Here is a 20,670-nt window from a genome sequence, read left to right on the forward strand (position 1 = left end):
GCGGTGTCCACTGGCAAATTACCACGTTTATGGAGTGTTTTCCCCCGAAAGTGAGTTTGGGCAGTCTCGTAGAGCTAAAACCACATATAACAAGTGTCCTGTAGCAAAATTTCCCGATAAATATTGATCAATTTTCCTATGTAGAATTTGGCGAAGCAAGTATGGCAACAAAAGCACCTTTTAATGGTTTTGGTTGTTTAATTTCAGTAAACTAGCCAGGGCATAAGGTACGTTTAGACGAATCAACCTTGTTGCTATCACTTGCATAGAATATATCATATCTCATAAACAAAGGATTTTTTTTCTATTAAACCAACCAAATAGTAGGCTTTTTTTGCACGGTATGAGAGTAGATCTCTCCTCTATACAGGAAAAGCAAAAACTAGACGATTGAGTGAAAATAGGCTCATATTCGATAAAAGCATCACTCCTAAGCCTAAATAGTTCCATTTCAACCTCAAGGGGAGCTATGCATACGAGAGTCATGCTGCTACCTTTATGGAAATTTATATGGCATGGTGCAGATGCGGAAGAAATGAAGATCCTAGTTTCTCGAGAGGTGTTTGCATTGCCTGTAAAATGGATTTGGAAAAGGTGAATTGTTTGTTCGGAATAATCTCTTGGCTAAAGAATTGAGAAGAGAATCACACGGTTGTTTCCACCTGTTGGCCCGCGTGATTAACGCGCATAACTCACAATTAATTTCTTTCAAGCACGATGGTCAGATACACAGTTTTTCTCCGAAGGACTCGTCCCCGATCCTCTCACTGGACACAATATAAAAGAATCGCTACCTGTTTTGTAGGTGATGACTAATGTACAGATTAGCCAAAACTAAAACCCTCAGTGGTGTGGTGGTAGACCAGGGTTTAAATCCTAGTGCGCACGAATATTATATATATGTAAGTAAGCTTTCAAGAGGACTTTAGTAAGATCAGAGATATGCCACTATGATTTTCATCTCTTGGAATATCTGTTAGGAGACACATTTGCGGAGATGTAAGTGTAGTATTATGTGTATAGTGGTGTGTGCACGTGTACATCTACTGTGTAATTAAAAAAACAAAAGGGTTGAAAATAAAAAAGAAGTCCACTGGGTCTGCTGTTCTTTAGTCTGACTCGAATCGACAGGCTCGAGCCGGAACCTCAAACCTCGGTCGAATCGAACCCAGAAAAAGTCCAAAAAGAACCGGCGACACACGACCCACACACACTACGCGCACCTGTTCCGCCCCTCTTCCTTCCGCCTCCCGCCCGCCACTCGGATTTCGGGGAGCACACGATGCAAAAAAAGCATTTTCTCACATTTCTTCCTCCTCTTCTGCCCTGACGTTAACGACTCGCGATTCGCTAAGCTCCTCCTCGTCTCTCTTCCCCCTCGATTTCTCCCCGGGGGCTTAGATCTAGAGAGAACCCCGCCGATGCTCCCGATGGTGATGCTCCAGGGCGGCGGCGGCGCCGCCTCGTCGTCAAATCGAAGCGGCGGAACCAGCAGCGCAGGCAGCGGCGGAAGCGCGCCGCCGCGAGGAAGAAGCGGGGAGGATCCCCTGCCTCAGGTAACTACCAGCCGCGTTGCGAGTTGCGATGCGCTGTCGTTGTTGCTCGGGTTTCATCTCTCTCTCTCTCTCTCTCTCTCTCTCTCTCCCCCGCTAATAATAGACGTTTGTTCTGCGGTTCGATCAAATCTAGAGAGGTAGCCTAGCATCCGTGAAAGCGAAACCCTCTATTGTGTGATCAGAAGACATGCTTTGCTTTTTCTGATATCTGTTTGAGTTTAAGAAACTCTGTTTGGAAATTTCTAAGTTTTAGTATTAAGAGGTTCAAGGCTACTACCTGATTAGATTACCTTTTTTCTTTGCAGAAAATAATGGAGAGGAGCACGCTGATGCTCAAGGATGCTTACCTGACATCTCTACTAGCAAGTCTGAAAATTACAAGGAACGTGCCTTTTCAACTCAAGGAGATTTGCCCCAGAAAGCAGGTTGTGATTTGGAAGCAAATTTGTGCGCAGAATCAGTGCAAAGTTCGTCCAGTCAGTTGGTGCATTCAAATGAGAATAGCAATCCAAAGCGTCCAGAAGTGAAGAATGCTAACTCAGCAGGGAATTCAGAACATTGCATGCTCGACACCAGGAAAACTACAGATCATGATACATCTTCCATGCCACTTCAAGATTCTAGGTTTGATGCAAATGTCAGGATCCACGGCCTACACTCCACAACTGAAGAGAGAGTTTGTCAAAGCACAGTCGGTGATGGTTTTACCGGCATGTCAAATGCTAGTTACAACCCTTACAGTGTACAGGAGAACCAGAGGATAGGACCTTTTATGAGAGAACCTTATACCCTGCACAGCCATTTTCTGCATCCATCACATGTTAGGGGTTACATAGGCAACAAGTTTATGGGTTTTCCTCCTGTACACCCAATGAATGCATTCGATCCATTCAATCAAGGTTTTAACTTCTTCCATACAGGAAATATCCCTCCTTACGGTGTATCAGATGTTCATCGTGGTCTAAACATTTATGGATTAAGTACCATGGGGAAATGGGAATATAATTATGGAAGACATATGGATTATACCAATGTAGAGAGAAATGAACTGCGCATGACAGAAGAAGCTTACTTATCAACACACAATAGTGCTAACTTCATAAGGCCTTCAAGTTTACCTCTGACATATCAGCAAAAGCCTCCAATCACCTTGTTACCAAGAGTATCCTTGACAGGGTTTCGGAAGAAAAAACTTCTTATTCTAGATCTTAATGGTTTGCTTGCGGACATCAACCAAGATTACCACAATTCCCATATGGCTGATGCAAAGGTTCGAGGCAAACTAGGTGAATTTACTTGTACCATCATCCATTATTATTATTTGTAAAATATTGTTCTAGAGTTGTTACACAAGATGTTAATGCTCAAAATATACCTCCCTACCAGTCTTCCGAAGACCTTACTGCCACGATTTTCTTAGTTTTTGCTTACAAAATTTTGAGCTAGGCATATGGTCCTCAAGAAAAAAGTATGATCTCTTGTCCATATCTATCTTTTATTACTTTCCCATCATTGCTTCAACTGTACTTACTGTGTAACTCTCATTTCTCCAGGCAGAATGTTGATTCAGTCATTGATATCATCATGAGAGATTTCAAACCTTTGCTACAATTTTGTTGGGTAGGTCATATCTAACATTTTGGTGTCTGTGTCTCTACTAGTCTACTGCAAGTTATTTTTAGCCTGGAACCTTCATGATCATATCTAACATAATGGGCAGGACATGTCTAAATGCACATTTACTGGACACAAAACATTGGAGAACATTCACAAACCATTGGTACTGAAGGAATTGAGGAAACTGTGGAACAAGGAAGAACCTGATCTACCGTGGGAGCAGGGGTACTATTCGCCTTCTAATACGTTACTTGTGGATGATTCTCCTTACAAGGCACTGCGTAATCCGGTATTAGCTTTATTCTCTTTCACATACCACTTCATTTGAACAATATATTTGCCTTATTGATTTTTTTTTCATGTCTGTGTTCTGCAGCCATATACTGCCATTTTCCCTCAACCCTACAGTTATCTTAACAGCAACGATAATTCATTGGGTATGTGATCATTTCATATCTGTAGATGCCTTATCTTCCAGAGTAATACATCTTATTCACGCTGTGAATTGCAATGCAGGCCCTGGTGGAGATCTTCGTGTTTATCTGGAGAACCTCACAGTTGCAGAAGATGTCGAGTGCTACGTTCGCAACAATCCATTTGGCCAACCTTTCATCACACAGAGTGATCCACACTGGAGCTTCTATGCCCAAATAGCTAGCTAGTTACTCTATTTCCTGAGTTATAGGAATATTAGTTCTCTGATTATTTTTCCTTTTTCCTGTCCATGGGATATTTTTGCGACGTATAGGTATTGCAGTGTTAATGAGAAGGTACTCCTATGTACCTTCTGGGTAGAGTTATTATATACCATGATTAACACTATTGTATACCTCTGCCTCTTAATACTATTTCCCAAGGACCAAATTCTCCATTTAATATAGGAATTTGCTCTACAGCTTGTATGTCGATCTTCTGATGGTTGTTCCAACTCCAGACCAGGCGGAAAGTTATACTCTGTTATGGTACCCTTGTATACGCTACTTTAAAAGCATATTGGAAAAAAGATTGAAATCAGTGTACGTAGGATCAGAGGATTTTGCACCATGTGTTTAGCTTTGTACGATGATCTTGAATGAATGAATGAATGAATACGTTGTCACACTGCCATGGCCTCAAATCCTCAATGTTCATTGCTGCTCAATGTTTATTCAGTTTCTACTTCCAGTCTTTCAGCACGAAATGTGCAGATTTAGCATCTTGCTCGTCTACATGTACTTCGAATTTTCCGTTTGAACTGCAATAATGAACCTTTGAGAAAAAAAACTACATTTTTCCAAACCGAAAAAACACAAATTTGTGTTTCTTTGATTTTTTTTGTTCTCTTTTTTACAGTGCAAATGTTTGAAATCAATTACCTGCCCACTTAAAGTGTAGACTCAGCTCACCTTAAAAAAAATACACATCTTTCCAAACTGAAACCCAAGAACGTGTTCCTTTGAATATTTTCACTTTTTTATACAGTTGCTTGGAATCAATTACCTGCTCACGCAAAGAGGAGAGGCATATCTATTTTAGAGCCGTTCCTTTTAGAGCCAAAGCATTCTGCAAAGCGTGTTGGGCCATGAAACTGCATTGCAGCAGAAGAGGCCCACTAACCGGCCCAATAAGGAGCGCAAGCGTGACACCCTAACCGAGAGGATCTATAAATAAGAAACCCTAGCGTCCCACCCCTCTCCCATTCCGCCTCCACCCCTGCCACCCCTCCAAACCCTAGTGCCGCCGCCGCCTCCAGGAGAGGAGAGGTAAGTCGAAGATTGTGTCCGGCTCCGGCGTGTGCGCGCCGCGCGTCGTGGTGGACGCGCGCCACCACATGCTCAGCCGCCTGGCTTCCATCATCGCCAAGGAGCTCCTCAACGGGAAGCGCGTGGTGGTCGTCCGCTGCTAGGAGATCTGCATGTCCGGCGGCCTCGTCCGCCAGAAGATGAAGTACCTCCGCTTCCTCCGAAGAGGATGAACACCAAGCCCTCCCATGGCCCCATCCACTTCCGCTCCCCCGCCAAGATCCTCTGGCGCACCGTCCGCGGGTAAGCTAATCAAACCCCGAAGCTGTGCGGATTCATGGATTTCTCTCCGCTTTCCCCTTGTCATTTCGATTCCTATTCTGATTTTGCGTCGGCGGCGCGGTGAATCCCCTGCAGCATGATCCCGCACAAGACCAAGAGGGGAGAGGCGGCGCTGGCAAGGCTGAAGGCGTACGAGGTCGTGACGCCGCCGTACGACAGGACCAAGCGCATAGTCATCCCCGACGCGCTCAAGTACGTCGGATTCGCTTGTTGTTTGGATATTTTCTTTTTGTGATTATTGTAATTGTGCACGAGCGATTGGTCTAATGGTGTTTGTTTGGTGCCGAATTGTAGGGTTCTGAGGCTGCAGCCTGGGCACAAGTACTGCCTCCTCGGCCAGCTCTCCAAGGAGGTTGGCTGGAACTACTATGACACCATCAGGGTAAGTTTCCATTCCTCCAAGGAGTAGCTGTGTGGTAATTGTTGTGATTGGACTGTTTACCAGCGGTAGATTTATAGATCGGGCCATTCATTTAGTAGTTTTTAGTAATGCTCGTTCCGTCGATTAACTGGATACCTTCATGAAATGAAATAGAGCTCGATAAAAAATAAGGCACTAGATTGTTTTTTTTCAATTGTGATGATCCTTAGTTTGTTAGATTGCCTTGTTATAGTTGCTGGTTTTGCGGTGGTTAATTTATATGGTTCATATATTTCTTGTGGTGAAATGCTCATGATCTGGGTGATGAAGAAAATCAGACGGATTCCCATTGAATTTCCAAATATGATTTTAATAACCAGCTACTTCTGACAGATCATGACATTTCTGACTGTAAAATTTTATCTTAATTTCCAATTGTGATGTTTGCTGATATATTTAGTCCACTAGCTACAAATGATTTTCTTCAAGAGTTTTATGGGAATGATTATGTAATTATTAAGTTGCGATTGTCTGATTTTGATATGGGCCTGTGATGTAAGCTAAATATTTGCTACTCTTGATGGGGATTCCCAGTTGATGATCTCATACCACCAAGATCTCTGAGGCTCATAACATCATCCATTTTCTAAAGTACAAACCCCTTGATGCGAAATTGCATGTTTGGGGTGCCTGTAGCTCTGCATGTTGGGTGATTTCTTATTTTGTTTTCAGCAGTGCCACTAATATGTTATTTCTAACTTTGGGTGATTTGTATGCCTATTTTCCCGCTGAACCGAGCCATCTTGTATTGCTCTTTTTTTTCTTATTTCTGGTTTGATATTTTGTGTTGAAATTTGTATATTTTTTTATTCCTTTTCGGTTTAGATCTGTGTTCTTTGCATTGGAGGAGGCTGTTGCGATGAGGATATTATGCTCCCTCTTCTGAAGGCATTGAGGACGCTCGCTGGCAGAATCGAACCAATTATTAAAGCCACCACTGAGTAACATGAAATCCTCCTCCAATTTGTTCTTATTGTTTCTATGTTTTTTTATTGTTTTCTTAGATCTGTTTGGATTGTGAGGAGGTAATTGATGCATAATCCAACACTTGATCAGAGGACGGCTTTTGTTGTCCATATGACGTTACACATCTCTGCATCTGAATCCAGTCACAGAACATATCCTTTATCGTTTATAGTTTATGTGGAATTTTTACAGTATCAGAGGATGAAACCTTATAACAATCTTAGGACACCTTCTGACACAGTGCAATCACACTGTGAATGGGAAGGCATTTCTTTCTGATGATGCTTTAAATATCCAATTTATATTCTTTCATCCAATCTTGCGTGTTTTATAATTGTTTCTGCTTCCTACATCTATGATTTTGAGCCTGTGATGATTAGCATATTGTTGGAATTACCGTCGGATTATCAAATGACGACATTTGTCTGGCTTCCTGAGGCTTAATCCAATAATATTGTAGGTTATATAGATCTAAACTCTGTTCATGTATTATGAGTTGCAACCTGGTCCCGGTGAGGAATCTAAGACCATAGGAAGTGCCGTATGACACTGTAAACAGCAGCTGCTTTTCTCCTTTGCAAGTGTCCATCCTTCGACCATAACCTTTGTGGTTTGGTCTGGGATGGAGTACCCATTTGCAATTGGTTTAATTCGGCTGTGTGTGTGATTTTAAACGGGTCTCTGAGGGATTGTGCGTAGCTTTGTCTCATATAATCTAAAATTTGCATCTGCTATTTTTGTGATTGTTTAGGCCTGATGCCACGTCACCTGTAGCTACGGCTTTGACCGGTGATGCTTTGATTGGGCCAAAACAGAGTTGGTTTCCGACGTTTCACATGTTGATAGGAACCTGGGACTGCATCTCCATCGGTCTACAGAGCCGGTTTCTGTGATTACATTTGATTTATTTGAAGTAACAACTTTTTTGGTTTTTGTTTTTATTTTCTTACAAATCCTAAATAGTATGGCAATGATGATAAATTTAAGGCTTGTTTCTCATAACATTCGCAGTTGCCGCCTGAGAGCTCTCGCCCTGCCAGGCTTGAGAGCTAATGCTGTTAATTCCTTCCTTGGATGTCTGAGCCATGTTCTTTATATATTCATATTTGTGTTCTTTTGCTCTGTGTAAGTTAGTGTTCTGCATTGCAAATGATGCTATAATCAAGGCTTGTTTCTCATGAAATTCGCAGTTGCCGCCTAAGAGCTTTCGCCCTGCCAGGCTTGAGAGCTAGTGCTGCTAATTCCTTCCTTGGATGTCTGATGCACAGCAACACCAACTCTATCCTCTTTAAAAAATTTGTTTTGCCCATTTTTAATTCATTATCTTCAATTAATTTGATTGCCAGTTTAGTCATTCATGTTTACTGAAAAGTATGTCGGCTGTGATGGATGCCTTGTGATGCTAAAATCAAGGCTTGTTTCTCATGACATTCGCAGTTGCCGCCTAAGAGCTTTCGCCCTGCCAGGCTTGAGGGTTAGTGCTACTGCTGCAGCAAATCTCCTCCTCTTTCCTCCCCCGTAGACGCTTTTCCTAGCACAGCCAGATCTGCTTATTCTTCTGCACTTTTTGCTACATCCTGTGATTTCTTGTTTCATTTTGATGTTTTTTTTCACGGCTGTTTTGTTCTATTATGCATGCGATGCAATGGCAGTGAGGACTTGAATTTTTTCTACATCCTGCAATTTCTTTTGTTTCGTTTTGATCTTTTTTTTGTCACGCTGTTCTATTATGCAAGCTATGCGATGGCAGTGACGACTTGGTAATATTCAAGCTCAACAGACCAAATCACAGGTCTTTCTCTCTGGATCCACTCCTCTGGGATTGATTTGTATGCCGATTTTCCCGCTGAACCGAGCCATCTTGTATTGCTCTTTTTTTTCTTATTTCTGGTTTGATATTTTGTGTTGAAATTTGTATATTTTTTTATTCCTTTTCGGTTTAGATCTGTGTTCTTTGCATTGGAGGAGGCTGTTGCGATGAGGATATTATGCTCCCTCTTCTGAAGGCATTGAGGACGCTCGCTGGCAGAATCGAACCAATTATTAAAGCCACCACTGAGTAACATGAAATCCTCCTCCAATTTGTTCTTATTGTTTCTATGTTTTTTTATTGTTTTCTTAGATCTGTTTGGATTGTGAGGAGGTAATTGATGCATAATCCAACACTTGATCAGAGGACGGCTTTTGTTGTCCATATGACGTTACACATCTCTGCATCTGAATCCAGTCACAGAACATATCCTTTATCGTTTATAGTTTATGTGGAATTTTTACAGTATCAGAGGATGAAACCTTATAACCATCTTAGGACACCTTCTGACACAGTGCAATCACACTGTGAATGAGAAGGCATTTCTTTCTGATGATGCTTTAAATATCCAATTTATATTCTTTCATCCAATCTTGCGTGTTTTATAATTGTTTCTGCTTCCTACATCTATGATTTTGAGCCTGTGATGATTAGCATATTGTTGGAATTACCGTCGGATTATCAAATGACGACATTTGTCTGGCTTCCTGAGGCTTAATCCAATAATATTGTAGGTTATATAGATCGTATCAAATGACGACATTTGTCTGGCTTCCTGAATTTTTTCTACATCCTGCAATTTCTTTTGTTTCGTTTTGATCTTTTTTTGTCACGCTGTTCTATTATGCAAGCTATGCGATGGCAGTGACGACTTGGTAATATTCAAGCTCAACAGACCAAATCACAGGTCTCTCTCTGGATCCACTCCTCTGGGATTGATTTGTATGCCGATTTTCCCGCTGAACCGAGCCATCTTGTATTGCATAGAAGCTCCAGTGTGGATCACTCTGTGTGATGAAAGGTTGGCCAAATGGATTGTTGCGAACGTAGCACTCGACATCTTCTGCAACTGTGAGGTTCTCCAGATAAACACGAAGATCTCCACCAGGGCCTGCATTGCAATTCACAGCGTGAATAAGATGTATTACTCTGGAAGATAAGGCATCTACAGATATGAAATGATCACATACCCAATGAATTATCGTTGCTGTTAAGATAACTGTAGGGTTGAGGGAAAATGGCAGTATATGGCTGCAGAACACAGACATGAAAAAAAAATCAATAAGGCAAATATATTGTTCAAATGAAGTGGTATGTGAAAGAGAATAAAGCTAATACCGGATTACGCAGTGCCTTGTAAGGAGAATCATCCACAAGTAACGTATTAGAAGGCGAATAGTACCCCTGCTCCCACGGTAGATCAGGTTCTTCCTTGTTCCACAGTTTCCTCAATTCCTTCAGTACCAATGGTTTGTGAATGTTCTCCAATGTTTTGTGTCCAGTAAATGTGCATTTAGACATGTCCTGCCCATTATGTTAGATATGATCATGAAGGTTCCAGGCTAAAAATAACTTGCAGTAGACTAGTAGAGACACAGACACCAAAATGTTAGATATGACCTACCCAACAAAATTGTAGCAAAGGTTTGAAATCTCTCATGATGATATCAATGACTGAATCAACATTCTGCCTGGAGAAATGAGAGTTACACAGTAAGTACAGTTGAAGCAATGATGGGAAAGTAATAAAAGATAGATATGGACAAGAGATCATACTTTTTTCTTGAGGACCATATGCCTAGCTCAAAATTTTGTAAGCAAAAACTAAGAAAATCGTGGCAGTAAGGTCTTCGGAAGACTGGTAGGGAGGTATATTTTGAGCATTAACATCTTGTGTAACAACTCTAGAACAATATTTTACAAATAATAATAATGGATGATGGTACAAGTAAATTCACCTAGTTTGCCTCGAACCTTTGCATCAGCCATATGGGAATTGTGGTAATCTTGGTTGATGTCCGCAAGCAAACCATTAAGATCTAGAATAAGAAGTTTTTTCTTCCGAAACCCTGTCAAGGATACTCTTGGTAACAAGGTGATTGGAGGCTTTTGCTGATATGTCAGAGGTAAACTTGAAGGCCTTATGAAGTTAGCACTATTGTGTGTTGATAAGTAAGCTTCTTCTGTCATGCGCATTTCATTTCTCTCTACATTGGTATAATCCATATGTCTTCCATAATTATATTCCCATTTCCCCATGGTACTTAATCCATAAATGTTTAGACCACGATGAACATCTGATACACCGTAAGGAGGGATATTTCCTGTATGGAAGAAGTTAAAACCTTGATTGAATGGATCGAATGCATTCATTGGGTGTACAGGAGGAAAACCCATAAACTTGTTGCCTATGTAACCCCTAACATGTGATGGATGCAGAAAATGGCTGTGCAGGGTATAAGGTTCTCTCATAAAAGGTCCTATCCGTACACTGTAAGGGTTGTAACTAGCATTTGACATGCCGGTAAAACCATCACCGACTGTGCTTTGACAAACTCTCTCTTCAGTTGTGGAGTGTAGGCCGTGGATCCTGACATTTGCATCAAACCTAGAATCTTGAAGTGGCATGGAAGATGTATCATGATCTGTAGTTTTCCTGGTGTCGAGCATGCAATGTTCTGAATTCCCTGCTGAGTTAGCATTCTTCACTTCTGGACGCTTTGGATTGCTATTCTCATTTGAATGCACCAACTGACTGGACGAACTTTGCACTGATTCTGCGCACAAATTTGCTTCCAAATCACAACCTGCTTTCTGGGGCAAATCTCCTTGAGTTGAAAAGGCACGTTCCTTGTAATTTTCAGACTTGCTAGTAGAGATGTCAGGTAAGCATCCTTGAGCATCAGCGTGCTCCTCTCCATTATTTTCTGCAAAGAAAAAAGGTAATCTAATCAGGTAGTAGCCTTGAACCTCTTAATACTAAAACTTAGAAATTTCCAAACAGAGTTTCTTAAACTCAAACAGATATCAGAAAAAGCAAAGCATGTCTTCTGATCACACAATAGAGGGTTTCGCTTTCACGGATGCTAGGCTACCTCTCTAGATTTGATCGAACCGCAGAACAAACGTCTATTATTAGCGGGGGAGAGAGAGAGAGAGAGAGAGAGAGAGAGAGATGAAACCCGAGCAACAACGACAGCGCATCGCAACTCGCAACGCGGCTGGTAGTTACCTGAGGCAGGGGATCCTCCCCGCTTCTTCCTCGCGGCGGCGCGCTTCCGCCGCTGCCTGCGCTGCTGGTTCCGCCGCTTCGACTTGACGACGAGGCGGCACCGCCGCCGCCCTGGAGCATCACCATCGGGAGCATCGGCGGGGTTCTCTCTAGATCTAAGCCCCCGGGGAGAAATCGAGGGGGAAGAGAGACGAGGAGGAGCTTAGCGAATTGTGCGAGTCGTTAACGTCAGGACAGAGGAGGAAGAAATGTCAGAAAATGCTTTTTTTGCATGGTGCTCCCTGAAATCCGAGTAAAACTCCCACGGATGTAAAAGTGATTTCACTTAAATCTTTAATCCAGTTAATCTGTGTTTGAGCTTCTAAAAGTATTTATATACTTATACTTTCGCATGGAGAGAAACAGTTACTATGGCTGTGTTTGGTACCCCTTTTCCCTTTCCCGAACCCATCTCCCTCATTTTTCACATATACGTTTTTCAAACTGCTAAACGGTGTATTTTTTAAAAAAATTTCTATACGAAAGTTACTTAAAAAATCAAATTAATCTATTTTTTTAAAAAATTAGTTAATATTTAATTAATCACGTGCTAATAGACTGCTCCATTTTTCATGAAACATGGATGCCGAACACAGCCTAGTCGTGTGAGAAGCAATCAAGCAACACAATATTGAATGCGGTCATTACCCATTCACGCAACATCACGCCATCAAGGCATAATTAAATTCTATAAAAAATAAGTGAGTTAACTGTGTAAGACACAGCAGCAGCTCATGACAATTAAAATGTGTTTGTACTGTTGTGCGGGACTGCGTGGCATTTTCAGAGTGGATGAATTCATATCCGTTTACATTCAGTGGATCACCAGGAAACGGAGTCCACCTGCCCGGAGAAGGGACAAAAATCAAGTGTGCAGAAGAAGCTACTTCAATATATTTGTCTATTGGCCATTGCTCATGGGTTCTATCTCGGCTGTTGCGTTGCTGGTGCCTTTGAACCTTGGCCCTTGCAGCTGCCTCTTCACCAAGGCCGTGTAGATGCCGTCACGGCTGAGGAGCTCGTCGTGCGTGCCGCTCTCCACTATCTGGCCGTCGGAGATGACGGCGACGGTGTCGGTGCTCTTGACGGTGGACAGCCGGTGAGCTATCACAAGAACGGTCCTCCCTTTCATCAGAGAGTCCATTGCATCCTGTGGCATCAAGGAAGAACCATGTCATATTCTGGCTCTCCAAGCAAGAGATCAAGCATGTTCATATCATCATCATATGTTGATGGGTGCAGAGGGATCAGGGCATCGAAGAATGATAAGTAGATAGCTGCTTGTTTTTTGGTTGGAATCAGGTCAGCAATTAGTAGAGGTACAGCGGCACGCACGACGAGCTCCTCAGCCACGACGGCATCTACACGGCCTTGGTGAAGAGGCAGCTACAAGGGCCAAGGTTCGAAGGCACCAGCAATGCAACAGCCGAGATAGAACCCATAAGCAATGGCCAATAGACAAGTATACAACAGTACAAACACATTCTAATTGTCACGATCTGCCGCTGTGTCTTACACAATTAACTCGCTTATTTTTTATAGAATGTAATTATGCCTTGGTAGCGTGATGTTGCGCAGATAGGTAATGACCGCATTCAATATTGTGCTGCTTGATTGCTTCTCACAGGACTAGTAACTGTTTGTCTGTTTCTCTCCCTACGCAAATATAAGTATATAAATACTTTTAGAAGCTCTAACACAGATTAACTAGATTAAGATTTAAGTGAAATCACTTTTACATCCGTGGGTGTTTTACTTTACTGGGAAAGATAACGCTAGATGACGCGACTATGAAAGAGCAATAAATACAGGAAATCATCAGGATGACAGATTTGGGAAGCAGTATTCTTGACATACAATATTTTGAATAGATTTTACATGCTAGAAATATTTATATTTGTGAATGAAGGGTGTATAATTGTAAGGGAAAATGAAAATAGCTACTAGCAGCCTAGCACACGCACTCATGAATTTTTTTAACCTTTTTGAAATTTTAAAAATAAACTCTAAAATATTATTTTAGTAATAAATCTTTTGGCCATATGCCATCTAAGTTGATACCGCAGATAACGGTAACACTGTCACGTCATATCAACGGCAACATGCCACAAGGCATTGCAAAAGCCCTTGCCACACTACGATTTTTTACTAGCTTGGAAACATTGCTTCAATCCACTCTATAGTTATAGGTCGGGAATTGGGAACATGTCTCCAAGGGATTGGGTGGCGTCTAATCTTGGTTTTGCAAAGATAAATATTGATGTATTTTCCTATGTAGAATTCGACGAAGCAAGTACGACGACAAAAGCACCTATTAGGTTGTGTTCTTAGGTGAGGGTTGGAAACCCTCATGATGGCGCTCTCTCTCTCGTGGCCTGATCTTCTAGTGAGAGTTCTAGTGAGAGGGATAACTCTCGCTTTAATCGAGTGCGATGTTTGCGACGTGACTACCAACTAGAACAAGTTCAGAACGTTGTGCAATCGCTATATCACAAACGATATCGTACCAACCGTGACGCGCGATTAATGATCCCTGTAATGTAAACGAGAGAACACTGCAAGAACAAGATAAGATGCAATCTAAATATTGTGAATAGGTGATTAAGCACAAATGAATAGTTGCGATTGAAGTGGTAGACCTAATCGACCCGGCAAATCAACACACCAACTATTCGGGGCTCTGAATCTATAGTCGCCGACTAATCGAGCAACGACTAGAGACAAGATGAATGGCACTTGGCAAAATTTAACAAAACAAAACCCAATTGTTTTTTAGGATGTACAAAGCTATTTATAGAGGAAAATAAAGCTAGGGTTAAGTGCTAATTCGTGGAGGTGGAGGGAGACACTTCCCAATTCGGTTTCAGCAACAACACTGCCTTGTTTTGATGATTCCCGTTGACCCGAAATGAATTTGGATATGAGGCCGGATGCGTTTGAAATGTAGCGAGATAAGCTTTCCACGAAGTCCAATATCACAAAATTCGGAGTTGGCATGAAAGCGCTAGGTCCGTATGAAGTCAGTGCTGTCTCTGGACGCCGAACTGGATTCCAAAACTCATTAGACTTTAATATCTTGTAGATCCTCCATTCATCCGATTTATTATTTGACAATGTTTTATATTTCTCATGCTTGGTTGTATGGATATACTTGATGGTCACATCACCTCACATCTGACACGGAAAACTGAGCAATGGATTAAAGCATGATTAATTAATTAATAGCTTAAAAGACTTCAAAAATGGATTAATATGACTTTTTAAAGCAACTCTTCTATAGAATTTTTTTTACAAAACACGCATCGTTTAGCAGTTTTGAAAAGCGTACACGTGGTAAACAAGATAGTGAGGTTGGGAATTTGAACTTAAGAACACAGCCTTAAGGTTTTGGTTGTTCAATTTCAGTAAATTAGCCAAGGCATAAGGTACGTTTAGACGAATTAGCCTTGTTTATCACTTTTGCTATCACTTGCATAGAACATATCATATCTCATAAACCGTTGTGAACAAATGATTTTTCTATTAAACCAACCAAATAGTAGGCTTATTTGCATGGTATGAGAGTAGGTCTCTCCTCTATATAGGAAAAGAAAAAAAAATAAACGATTGATTAAGAGTAGGCTCATATTGGCTGTGTTTAGTTGACACCAAAATTGGAAGTTTGGTTGAAATTGGAACGATGTAACGGAAAAGTTGAAAGTTTGTGTGTGTAGGAAAGTTTTGATGCCATGGAAAAATTGGAAGTTTGAAAAAAACCTTTGGAACTAAACACGGTGAAAGTACACCCAATGTATGCTCCCTTACGGTGTATCAGATGTTCATCGTGATCTAAACATTTATGGATTTAGTGCCATGGAGAAGTGGGAATATGATTATGGAAGACATATCGATTATACCAATGTAGAGAGAAATGAACTGCGCATGAAAGAAGAAGCTTAGAGGGTGTTTGGATCATTTAGTCCTAGGATTAAAATTAGTCGTATGACTAAAAACTTTAGTCCATGCCTGTTTGGATGTAGGGACTAAAAGAGACTAAAGGTCATTAATTACATTGTATAAAGACCACGTTACCTCTAAAACCATGCAAAGGGAGGGTTGTGCGTGGGGGCAACAGGTGGAAAGAAGCAACTTTAGTCCCTATAAGCTCCTCCCATAGGGACTAATGGACTAATACACTTTTAGTCCCTTTTAGTTATCCCTCTTTGGGACTTTAGTAACTAAAGGGGATTAAAGTGAAGGGACTAAGGGGGACTAAGGGGGTGTTTGGACTGTACAATAACCATGTTACCCCTAAAACCATACAAAGAGAGATGCACCCTGCCCATGCGTGGGGCGAGGGGGCAACAAGTGGAAAGGAGCTACTTTAGTACCAATAAGGCCATTTTCAACCCAAGACACTAGACATAGTTTCCATAAACTCTACATCATCAAGAAACTAGTACTAGACACTACTCTTTCAATGCAAACACCACTATTCCATACTTAACTTTAATGCTACTTATCTCACATGATGTTTTGGATCTTGTGTGGAAACCATGTCTCATGTAAAACATGGTTTTTTTCTCTTTCCTCATTTATTTATTTGCTATATCATTTTTCATCCTAGGTGGCATCTTATTTAATGCTATGGACACCATCCTAGTCATTAGGTTGGGAATGGCCTAAACTCCTCCCATAGGGACTAATGGACTCATGCACTTTTAAGTCCTTTTTAGTCCCTCCTGTTTGGAACTCTAGGGACTAAAGTGAAGGGACTAAAGTTTTAGTCCCTCCAACCAAATAGGCCATAAAGTCTTAGTCCCTCCAACAAAAGAGACCCTTTTACTTATCAACCCACAACAGTGTGAACTTCATAAGGCCTTCAAGATTACCTCAGGCGTATGAGCAAAAGCCTCCAATCACCTTGTTACCAAGAGTATCCTTGACAGGGTTTCGGAAGAAAAAGCTTCTTATTCTAGATCTTAATGGTTTGCTTGCGGACATCGATCAAGATTACCACAATTCTCATATGGCTGATGCAAAGGTTCGAGGCAAAATAGGTGAATTTACTTGTACAATCATCCATTATTATCCTTTGCAAAATATTGTTCTAGAGTGTATTGAGGATCAGAGGATTTCGCACCATATTCTACTACAGTAGCTTTGTACGATGATCTTGAATGAATGAATAGTGTCACACTGCCACTGACCAGTGCTTCTATGTTCATGGCCGCTCCATGTCAGCTGTATACGAGTTCTGTAAGATTTTTTTTTAGAAGTGCTAAAATGTACGTATATCTTTCCAAGCTGAAAAACAAAAAATGTGTTCTTTTGATTCCCCCACGCACCTTTTTACAGTGCAGTTGTTTGACATCAATTACCTGCCGATGCAAAGAGTAGACTCAACTCATCTGTAAATTTACTGAACAATTCAAATAAAAAACATCTTACCAAACTGAAAAATAAAAATGTGTGTTTTTTTAATATTTTCACATTTTATAGTACAGTATAAACTCAGCTCATCTGGACAGACCAAATATGATAGTTGTGCGGAATAAGTTCATTTGAGATCCCTTAACTTGTCAATGAATCCGATTTTCATATTTCAACCAAAAACAAAATATAATGGGTCCCTCAACTGTTAAAACCGGTGCAATGTAGGTCCCAATGGCGGTTTGGATGGTAGTATTAGATGATGTGGCGACTACGTGGCTAATTTGACTCAGTCTTCAACTGACGTGGTAATTTGATTTTTGAAAAATAATAAAAACTGTGACCCCACATGTCAGTTAAAATAATAATTTAAAAACAGTGGACCCACATGGGACCCACATGTCATTCTCACCCCTCCTCTTCTTCCTCTTATTTTCTTCTCTATTGCTACCCCTCTCTCTCTCCCAATGCGAAGCTGGCGGGAGAGCGTGGGACGAATACCATATCAACAGTGCTACGTATGCGTCACATCAACGAAACCGCCCTCTAAAATCACCAAGGGAGTCAAATTGCACCAGTTTTGACAGTTCGGGGGCCAAGATTTCTGGTATTGCGGATAAGGGATACGATTTAGATTCCGTGTGTTCATTAGAGACTCAAAGTAAACTTATTCCGACCAAATATGACAATTGGGCCATGAATTGTAACAGAAGAAGCCCACGGTCCGGCCCAATAAAGAGCGGAAGCGGACACCCTAACCGAGAGGATCTATAAATAAGAAACCCTAGTGTCTCACCCCCCTCCCATTCCGCTTCCACCCCCGCCGCCCCTCCAAACCCTAGCTCCGCCGCCTCCGCCGCCTCCAGGAGAGGAGAGGTAAGTCGAAGATGGTGTCCGGTTCCGGCGTGTGCGCGCCGCGCGTGGTGGTGGACGCGCGCCACCACATGCTCGGCCGCCTGGCCTCCATCATCGCCAAGGAGCTCCTCAACGGGCAGCGCGTGGTGGTCGTCCGCTGCGAGGAGATCTGCATGTCCGGCGGCCTCGTCCGCCAGAAGATGAAGTACCTCCGCTTCCTCCGCAAGAGGATGAACACCAAGCCCTCCCATGGCCCCATCCACTTCCGCTCCCCCGCCAAGATCCTCTGGCGCACCGTCCGCGGGTAAGCTGCGGATCCATGGATTTCTCTCCGTTTCCCCCTTGTCATTTCGATTTCTGATTTCTGTTCTGATTTTGGGACCTCGTGGTGAATCCCCGCAGCATGATCCCGCACAAGACCAAGAGGGGAGAGGCGGCGCTGGCAAGGCTGAAGGCGTACGAGGGCGTGCCGCCGCCGTACGACAGGACCAAGCGCATGGTCATCCCCGACGCGCTCAAGTACGTCGGATTCGCTTGTTGTTTGGATTTTTTTTTTGTGTAATTGTGCGCGAGCGAGTAGTCTAATGGTGTTTGTTTGGTGCCGAATTGTAGGGTTTTGAGGCTGCAGCCTGGGCACAAGTACTGCCTCCTCGGCGAGCTCTCCAAGGAGGTTGGCTGGAACTACTATGACACCATCAGGGTAAGTTTCCATTCCTTCCTTTCTAGCTGTGTGGTAATTGTTGTGATTGGATTGTTTACCAGATGTAGATTTATGGATCGGGCCATTCATTTAGTTTTTAGTAAATGCTTGCTCCTTCGGTTAACTGGATACCTTGATGAAATGAAATTGTGCTTGATAAAAAATAAGGCACTAGATTGTTCTTTTCAATTGTGATGATCCTTCGTTTGTTAGACTGCCTTATTATAGTTGCTAGTTTTGCCGTGGTTAATTTATATGGTTCATATATTTCTTTTGTGATGAAATGCTCATGATCTGGGTGATGAAGAAAATCAGACGGATTCCCATTGGTTTTCCAATATGATTTTAACAACCAGCTACTTCTGACAGATCATGCCATTTGTGACTGTAAACTTTTATCTTCCTGGTTGTAAAATTTTATCTTAATTTCCTATTGTGATGTTTGCTGATATATTTAGTCCACTAGCTACAAATGATTTTCGTCATAGTGCTATGCGATTGATGATGTAATTATTAAGTTGTGATTATCTGATATTGGAATGGGCCTGTGATGTAAGCTAAATATTTGCTACTCTTGATGGGGATTCCCAGTTGATGATCTCATACCACCAAGATCTCTGAGGCCCATAACATCATCCAATTTCTTCAGTAAAAACCTCTTAGTGTGAAATTGCATGTTTGGGGTAGCTCTGCATGTTGGGTGATTTCTTATTTCGTTTTCAGCTTTGCCACTATTATGTTAGTTCTAACTTTGTCATCTGGCTAAGTTATCTAATTTGTGCTATGCCTGTTGATTTGATGGTCATTTCTCACTGAATTCATTGTTCAATTTTCAGGAGCTTGAGGAGAAGAGGAAGGAGAAGGCCAAGGTTGCCTATGACAGGAGGAAGCAACTGGCGAAGCTGCGTGTCAAGGCTGAGAAGGCAGCCGAGGAGAAGCTGGGTCCTCAGCTGGAGATTCTTGCTCCGATCAAATACTGAGAAGCTGTGCTTTCGTGCATCATCAGTTTTGTGAAACATGTGCCCCCTTATTCCTAGTAGTATGGTGACTCATGATAGTACAATCAAGGTGTTTAAACCGTTGTTATGCATCCCAGTTCTGCTACTCCTATTTGAAATTTTCTAGTCGATGAACTGTTTCTGTTTGTCAAATGTGTGCATTTGGAGATTCTACCGATGGCTGTCATAGTCCCATATTGACAAAGCGGTTTTTCTTAACTTATTTGCCCTTGTTGAGCGTCCGTCTGCAAGTTTATGTTGATTATTTTTCTGGTTAAGACTGGATATAATGCGTGTGCTTTATCTCAGCAAGTTCCAGAGCGTTCATTGACCCCGGGTAGATTACCATTCAGAAAGACTGTTGTTGCTATTGTTGCATTACGGATAGATTAGTCCCATCTATTTCCTCTGCTTTTACGGTTTCCTTTGGCTACCCTGCTCTTCTGCTGCCAACTCTCTTGACTGCTTTCCTTGCGCGCACTTCTGCTCGACTGCTTTCCTGGTGCATGCTTTCCTTGAAAAAACCAAGATGAATTTCGCTAACGTACATCTTGGTAAGATATCAGCCTACTATATTTTTGACCCATGAAGCTGATGAACAATTTATGTACGCACATTCCACTTCTCTGTAGCCATTGTATCAAATCTTTGATGGCAGTATTTTTGAGCCATGAAGCTGAGGAACAATTTATGTACGCACATTCCACTTCTCTGTAGCCGTTGTATCAAATCTTTGATGGCAGTATTTTTGATCCATGAAGCCGAGGAACAATTTATGTACGCACATAGCCATTGTATTGATGTCAGTACACGGTAGTCAAGCTCATAATTCATGCTCGTGAAAGACATGGGTGCCCGTTGTGTTGAAGTGTGCATGATTCTGGTTGATGAAGAAACTAGGGATTCCTATCTATTTTCCACTAGGCCAAGTTTAGTTCCAAACTTTTTCTTTAAACTACCGACTTTTCCATCACATCAAAACTTTCCTACACACACAAACT

At 41.8% G+C, this 20,670-nt stretch overlaps 2 protein-coding genes, 18 non-coding genes and 2 pseudogenes across 21 annotated transcripts; 21 read left to right on the forward strand and 1 right to left on the reverse strand.

The window, feature by feature from the left end:
• The first annotated feature begins 1,276 nt into the window (after positions 1-1,276).
• LOC127768964 (uncharacterized) lies at positions 1,277-4,563 on the forward strand (annotated as a pseudogene).
• A 298-nt stretch (positions 4,564-4,861) lies between these two features.
• LOC127767587 (60S ribosomal protein L13a-2-like) lies at positions 4,862-8,796 on the forward strand. Of its 2 annotated transcripts, none has more exons than XM_052292968.1 (4): positions 4,862-5,197; positions 5,312-5,428; positions 5,531-5,618; positions 8,567-8,796. In XM_052292968.1, the coding sequence occupies exons 1-4, from the start codon at positions 5,124-5,126 to the stop codon at positions 8,684-8,686; spliced, it is 399 nt and encodes a 132-aa protein (XP_052148928.1). In that variant the 5' UTR covers positions 4,862-5,123; the 3' UTR covers positions 8,687-8,796. The 2 variants fall into 2 exon arrangements, with proteins under 2 accessions (XP_052148928.1, XP_052148927.1); XM_052292967.1 differs by lacking the exon at positions 8,567-8,796 and adding an exon at positions 6,483-7,897.
• LOC127769175 (small nucleolar RNA R12) lies at positions 5,913-5,992 on the forward strand. Its single transcript, XR_008016740.1, has one exon. It is a non-coding gene; the product is annotated as a small nucleolar RNA R12 (small nucleolar RNA).
• LOC127769148 (small nucleolar RNA SNORD24) lies at positions 6,143-6,225 on the forward strand. Its single transcript, XR_008016715.1, has one exon. It is a non-coding gene; the product is annotated as a small nucleolar RNA SNORD24 (small nucleolar RNA).
• LOC127769143 (small nucleolar RNA R30/Z108) lies at positions 6,507-6,602 on the forward strand. The gene has a single exon (XR_008016710.1). It is a non-coding gene; the product is annotated as a small nucleolar RNA R30/Z108 (small nucleolar RNA).
• LOC127769119 (small nucleolar RNA snoR31) lies at positions 6,669-6,766 on the forward strand. The gene has a single exon (XR_008016688.1). It is a non-coding gene; the product is annotated as a small nucleolar RNA snoR31 (small nucleolar RNA).
• On the forward strand, positions 6,814-6,909 carry LOC127769101 (small nucleolar RNA snoR31/Z110/Z27). The gene has a single exon (XR_008016671.1). It is a non-coding gene; the product is annotated as a small nucleolar RNA snoR31/Z110/Z27 (small nucleolar RNA).
• Positions 6,987-7,068, forward strand: LOC127769105 (small nucleolar RNA snoR77Y). Its single transcript, XR_008016675.1, has one exon. It is a non-coding gene; the product is annotated as a small nucleolar RNA snoR77Y (small nucleolar RNA).
• LOC127769099 (small nucleolar RNA Z112) lies at positions 7,130-7,313 on the forward strand. The gene has a single exon (XR_008016668.1). It is a non-coding gene; the product is annotated as a small nucleolar RNA Z112 (small nucleolar RNA).
• Positions 7,374-7,524, forward strand: LOC127769121 (small nucleolar RNA snoR2/U65). The gene has a single exon (XR_008016690.1). It is a non-coding gene; the product is annotated as a small nucleolar RNA snoR2/U65 (small nucleolar RNA).
• On the forward strand, positions 7,589-7,709 carry LOC127769123 (small nucleolar RNA SNORD14). The gene has a single exon (XR_008016691.1). It is a non-coding gene; the product is annotated as a small nucleolar RNA SNORD14 (small nucleolar RNA).
• Positions 7,768-7,888, forward strand: LOC127769133 (small nucleolar RNA SNORD14). Its single transcript, XR_008016701.1, has one exon. It is a non-coding gene; the product is annotated as a small nucleolar RNA SNORD14 (small nucleolar RNA).
• Positions 8,366-8,484, forward strand: LOC127769103 (small nucleolar RNA Z107/R87). The gene has a single exon (XR_008016673.1). It is a non-coding gene; the product is annotated as a small nucleolar RNA Z107/R87 (small nucleolar RNA).
• Positions 8,591-8,686, forward strand: LOC127769144 (small nucleolar RNA R30/Z108). Its single transcript, XR_008016711.1, has one exon. It is a non-coding gene; the product is annotated as a small nucleolar RNA R30/Z108 (small nucleolar RNA).
• Positions 8,753-8,850, forward strand: LOC127769120 (small nucleolar RNA snoR31). The gene has a single exon (XR_008016689.1). It is a non-coding gene; the product is annotated as a small nucleolar RNA snoR31 (small nucleolar RNA).
• Positions 8,851-8,897: 47 nt separating this feature from the next.
• Positions 8,898-8,993, forward strand: LOC127769102 (small nucleolar RNA snoR31/Z110/Z27). Its single transcript, XR_008016672.1, has one exon. It is a non-coding gene; the product is annotated as a small nucleolar RNA snoR31/Z110/Z27 (small nucleolar RNA).
• Positions 8,994-9,070: 77 nt separating this feature from the next.
• LOC127769107 (small nucleolar RNA snoR77Y) lies at positions 9,071-9,152 on the forward strand. The gene has a single exon (XR_008016676.1). It is a non-coding gene; the product is annotated as a small nucleolar RNA snoR77Y (small nucleolar RNA).
• Positions 9,153-9,278: 126 nt separating this feature from the next.
• LOC127767585 (uncharacterized) lies at positions 9,279-12,014 on the reverse strand (annotated as a pseudogene).
• Positions 9,291-9,407, forward strand: LOC127769104 (small nucleolar RNA Z107/R87). The gene has a single exon (XR_008016674.1). It is a non-coding gene; the product is annotated as a small nucleolar RNA Z107/R87 (small nucleolar RNA).
• Positions 12,015-17,913: 5,899 nt separating the features above from the next.
• Positions 17,914-19,892, forward strand: LOC127767586 (60S ribosomal protein L13a-4). Its single transcript, XM_052292966.1, has 4 exons — positions 17,914-18,275; positions 18,374-18,490; positions 18,584-18,671; positions 19,508-19,892. Exons 1-4 carry the CDS (start codon positions 18,004-18,006, stop codon positions 19,649-19,651), a joined length of 621 nt encoding a protein of 206 aa, XP_052148926.1. The 5' UTR covers positions 17,914-18,003; the 3' UTR covers positions 19,652-19,892.
• Positions 18,964-19,042, forward strand: LOC127769176 (small nucleolar RNA R12). Its single transcript, XR_008016741.1, has one exon. It is a non-coding gene; the product is annotated as a small nucleolar RNA R12 (small nucleolar RNA).
• Positions 19,214-19,296, forward strand: LOC127769147 (small nucleolar RNA SNORD24). The gene has a single exon (XR_008016714.1). It is a non-coding gene; the product is annotated as a small nucleolar RNA SNORD24 (small nucleolar RNA).
• Positions 19,893-20,670: the final 778 nt, after the last annotated feature.

Source organism: Oryza glaberrima, chromosome 3 (assembly GCF_000147395.1).
Source record: "Oryza glaberrima chromosome 3, OglaRS2, whole genome shotgun sequence".
Taxonomy (NCBI): Eukaryota; Viridiplantae; Streptophyta; class Magnoliopsida; order Poales; family Poaceae; genus Oryza; species Oryza glaberrima.

Bases quoted from the DNA above. Each gene is read 5' to 3' on its own strand.
- LOC127767586 (XM_052292966.1), top strand. From the start codon at position 18,004: ATGGTGTCCGGTTCCGGCGTGTGCGCGCCGCGCGTGGTGGTGGACGCG. The intron at 18,276-18,373 runs GTAAGCTGCGGA...GAATCCCCGCAG, and splicing joins CTCTGGCGCACCGTCCGCGG to CATGATCCCGCACAAGACCA. The intron at 18,672-19,507 runs GTAAGTTTCCAT...TTCAATTTTCAG, and splicing joins ACTACTATGACACCATCAGG to GAGCTTGAGGAGAAGAGGAA.
- LOC127767587 (XM_052292968.1), top strand. From the start codon at position 5,124: ATGAACACCAAGCCCTCCCATGGCCCCATCCACTTCCGCTCCCCCGCC. The intron at 5,429-5,530 runs GTACGTCGGATT...GCCGAATTGTAG, and splicing joins GTCATCCCCGACGCGCTCAA to GGTTCTGAGGCTGCAGCCTG. The intron at 5,619-8,566 runs GTAAGTTTCCAT...TTTTCGGTTTAG, and splicing joins ACTACTATGACACCATCAGG to ATCTGTGTTCTTTGCATTGG.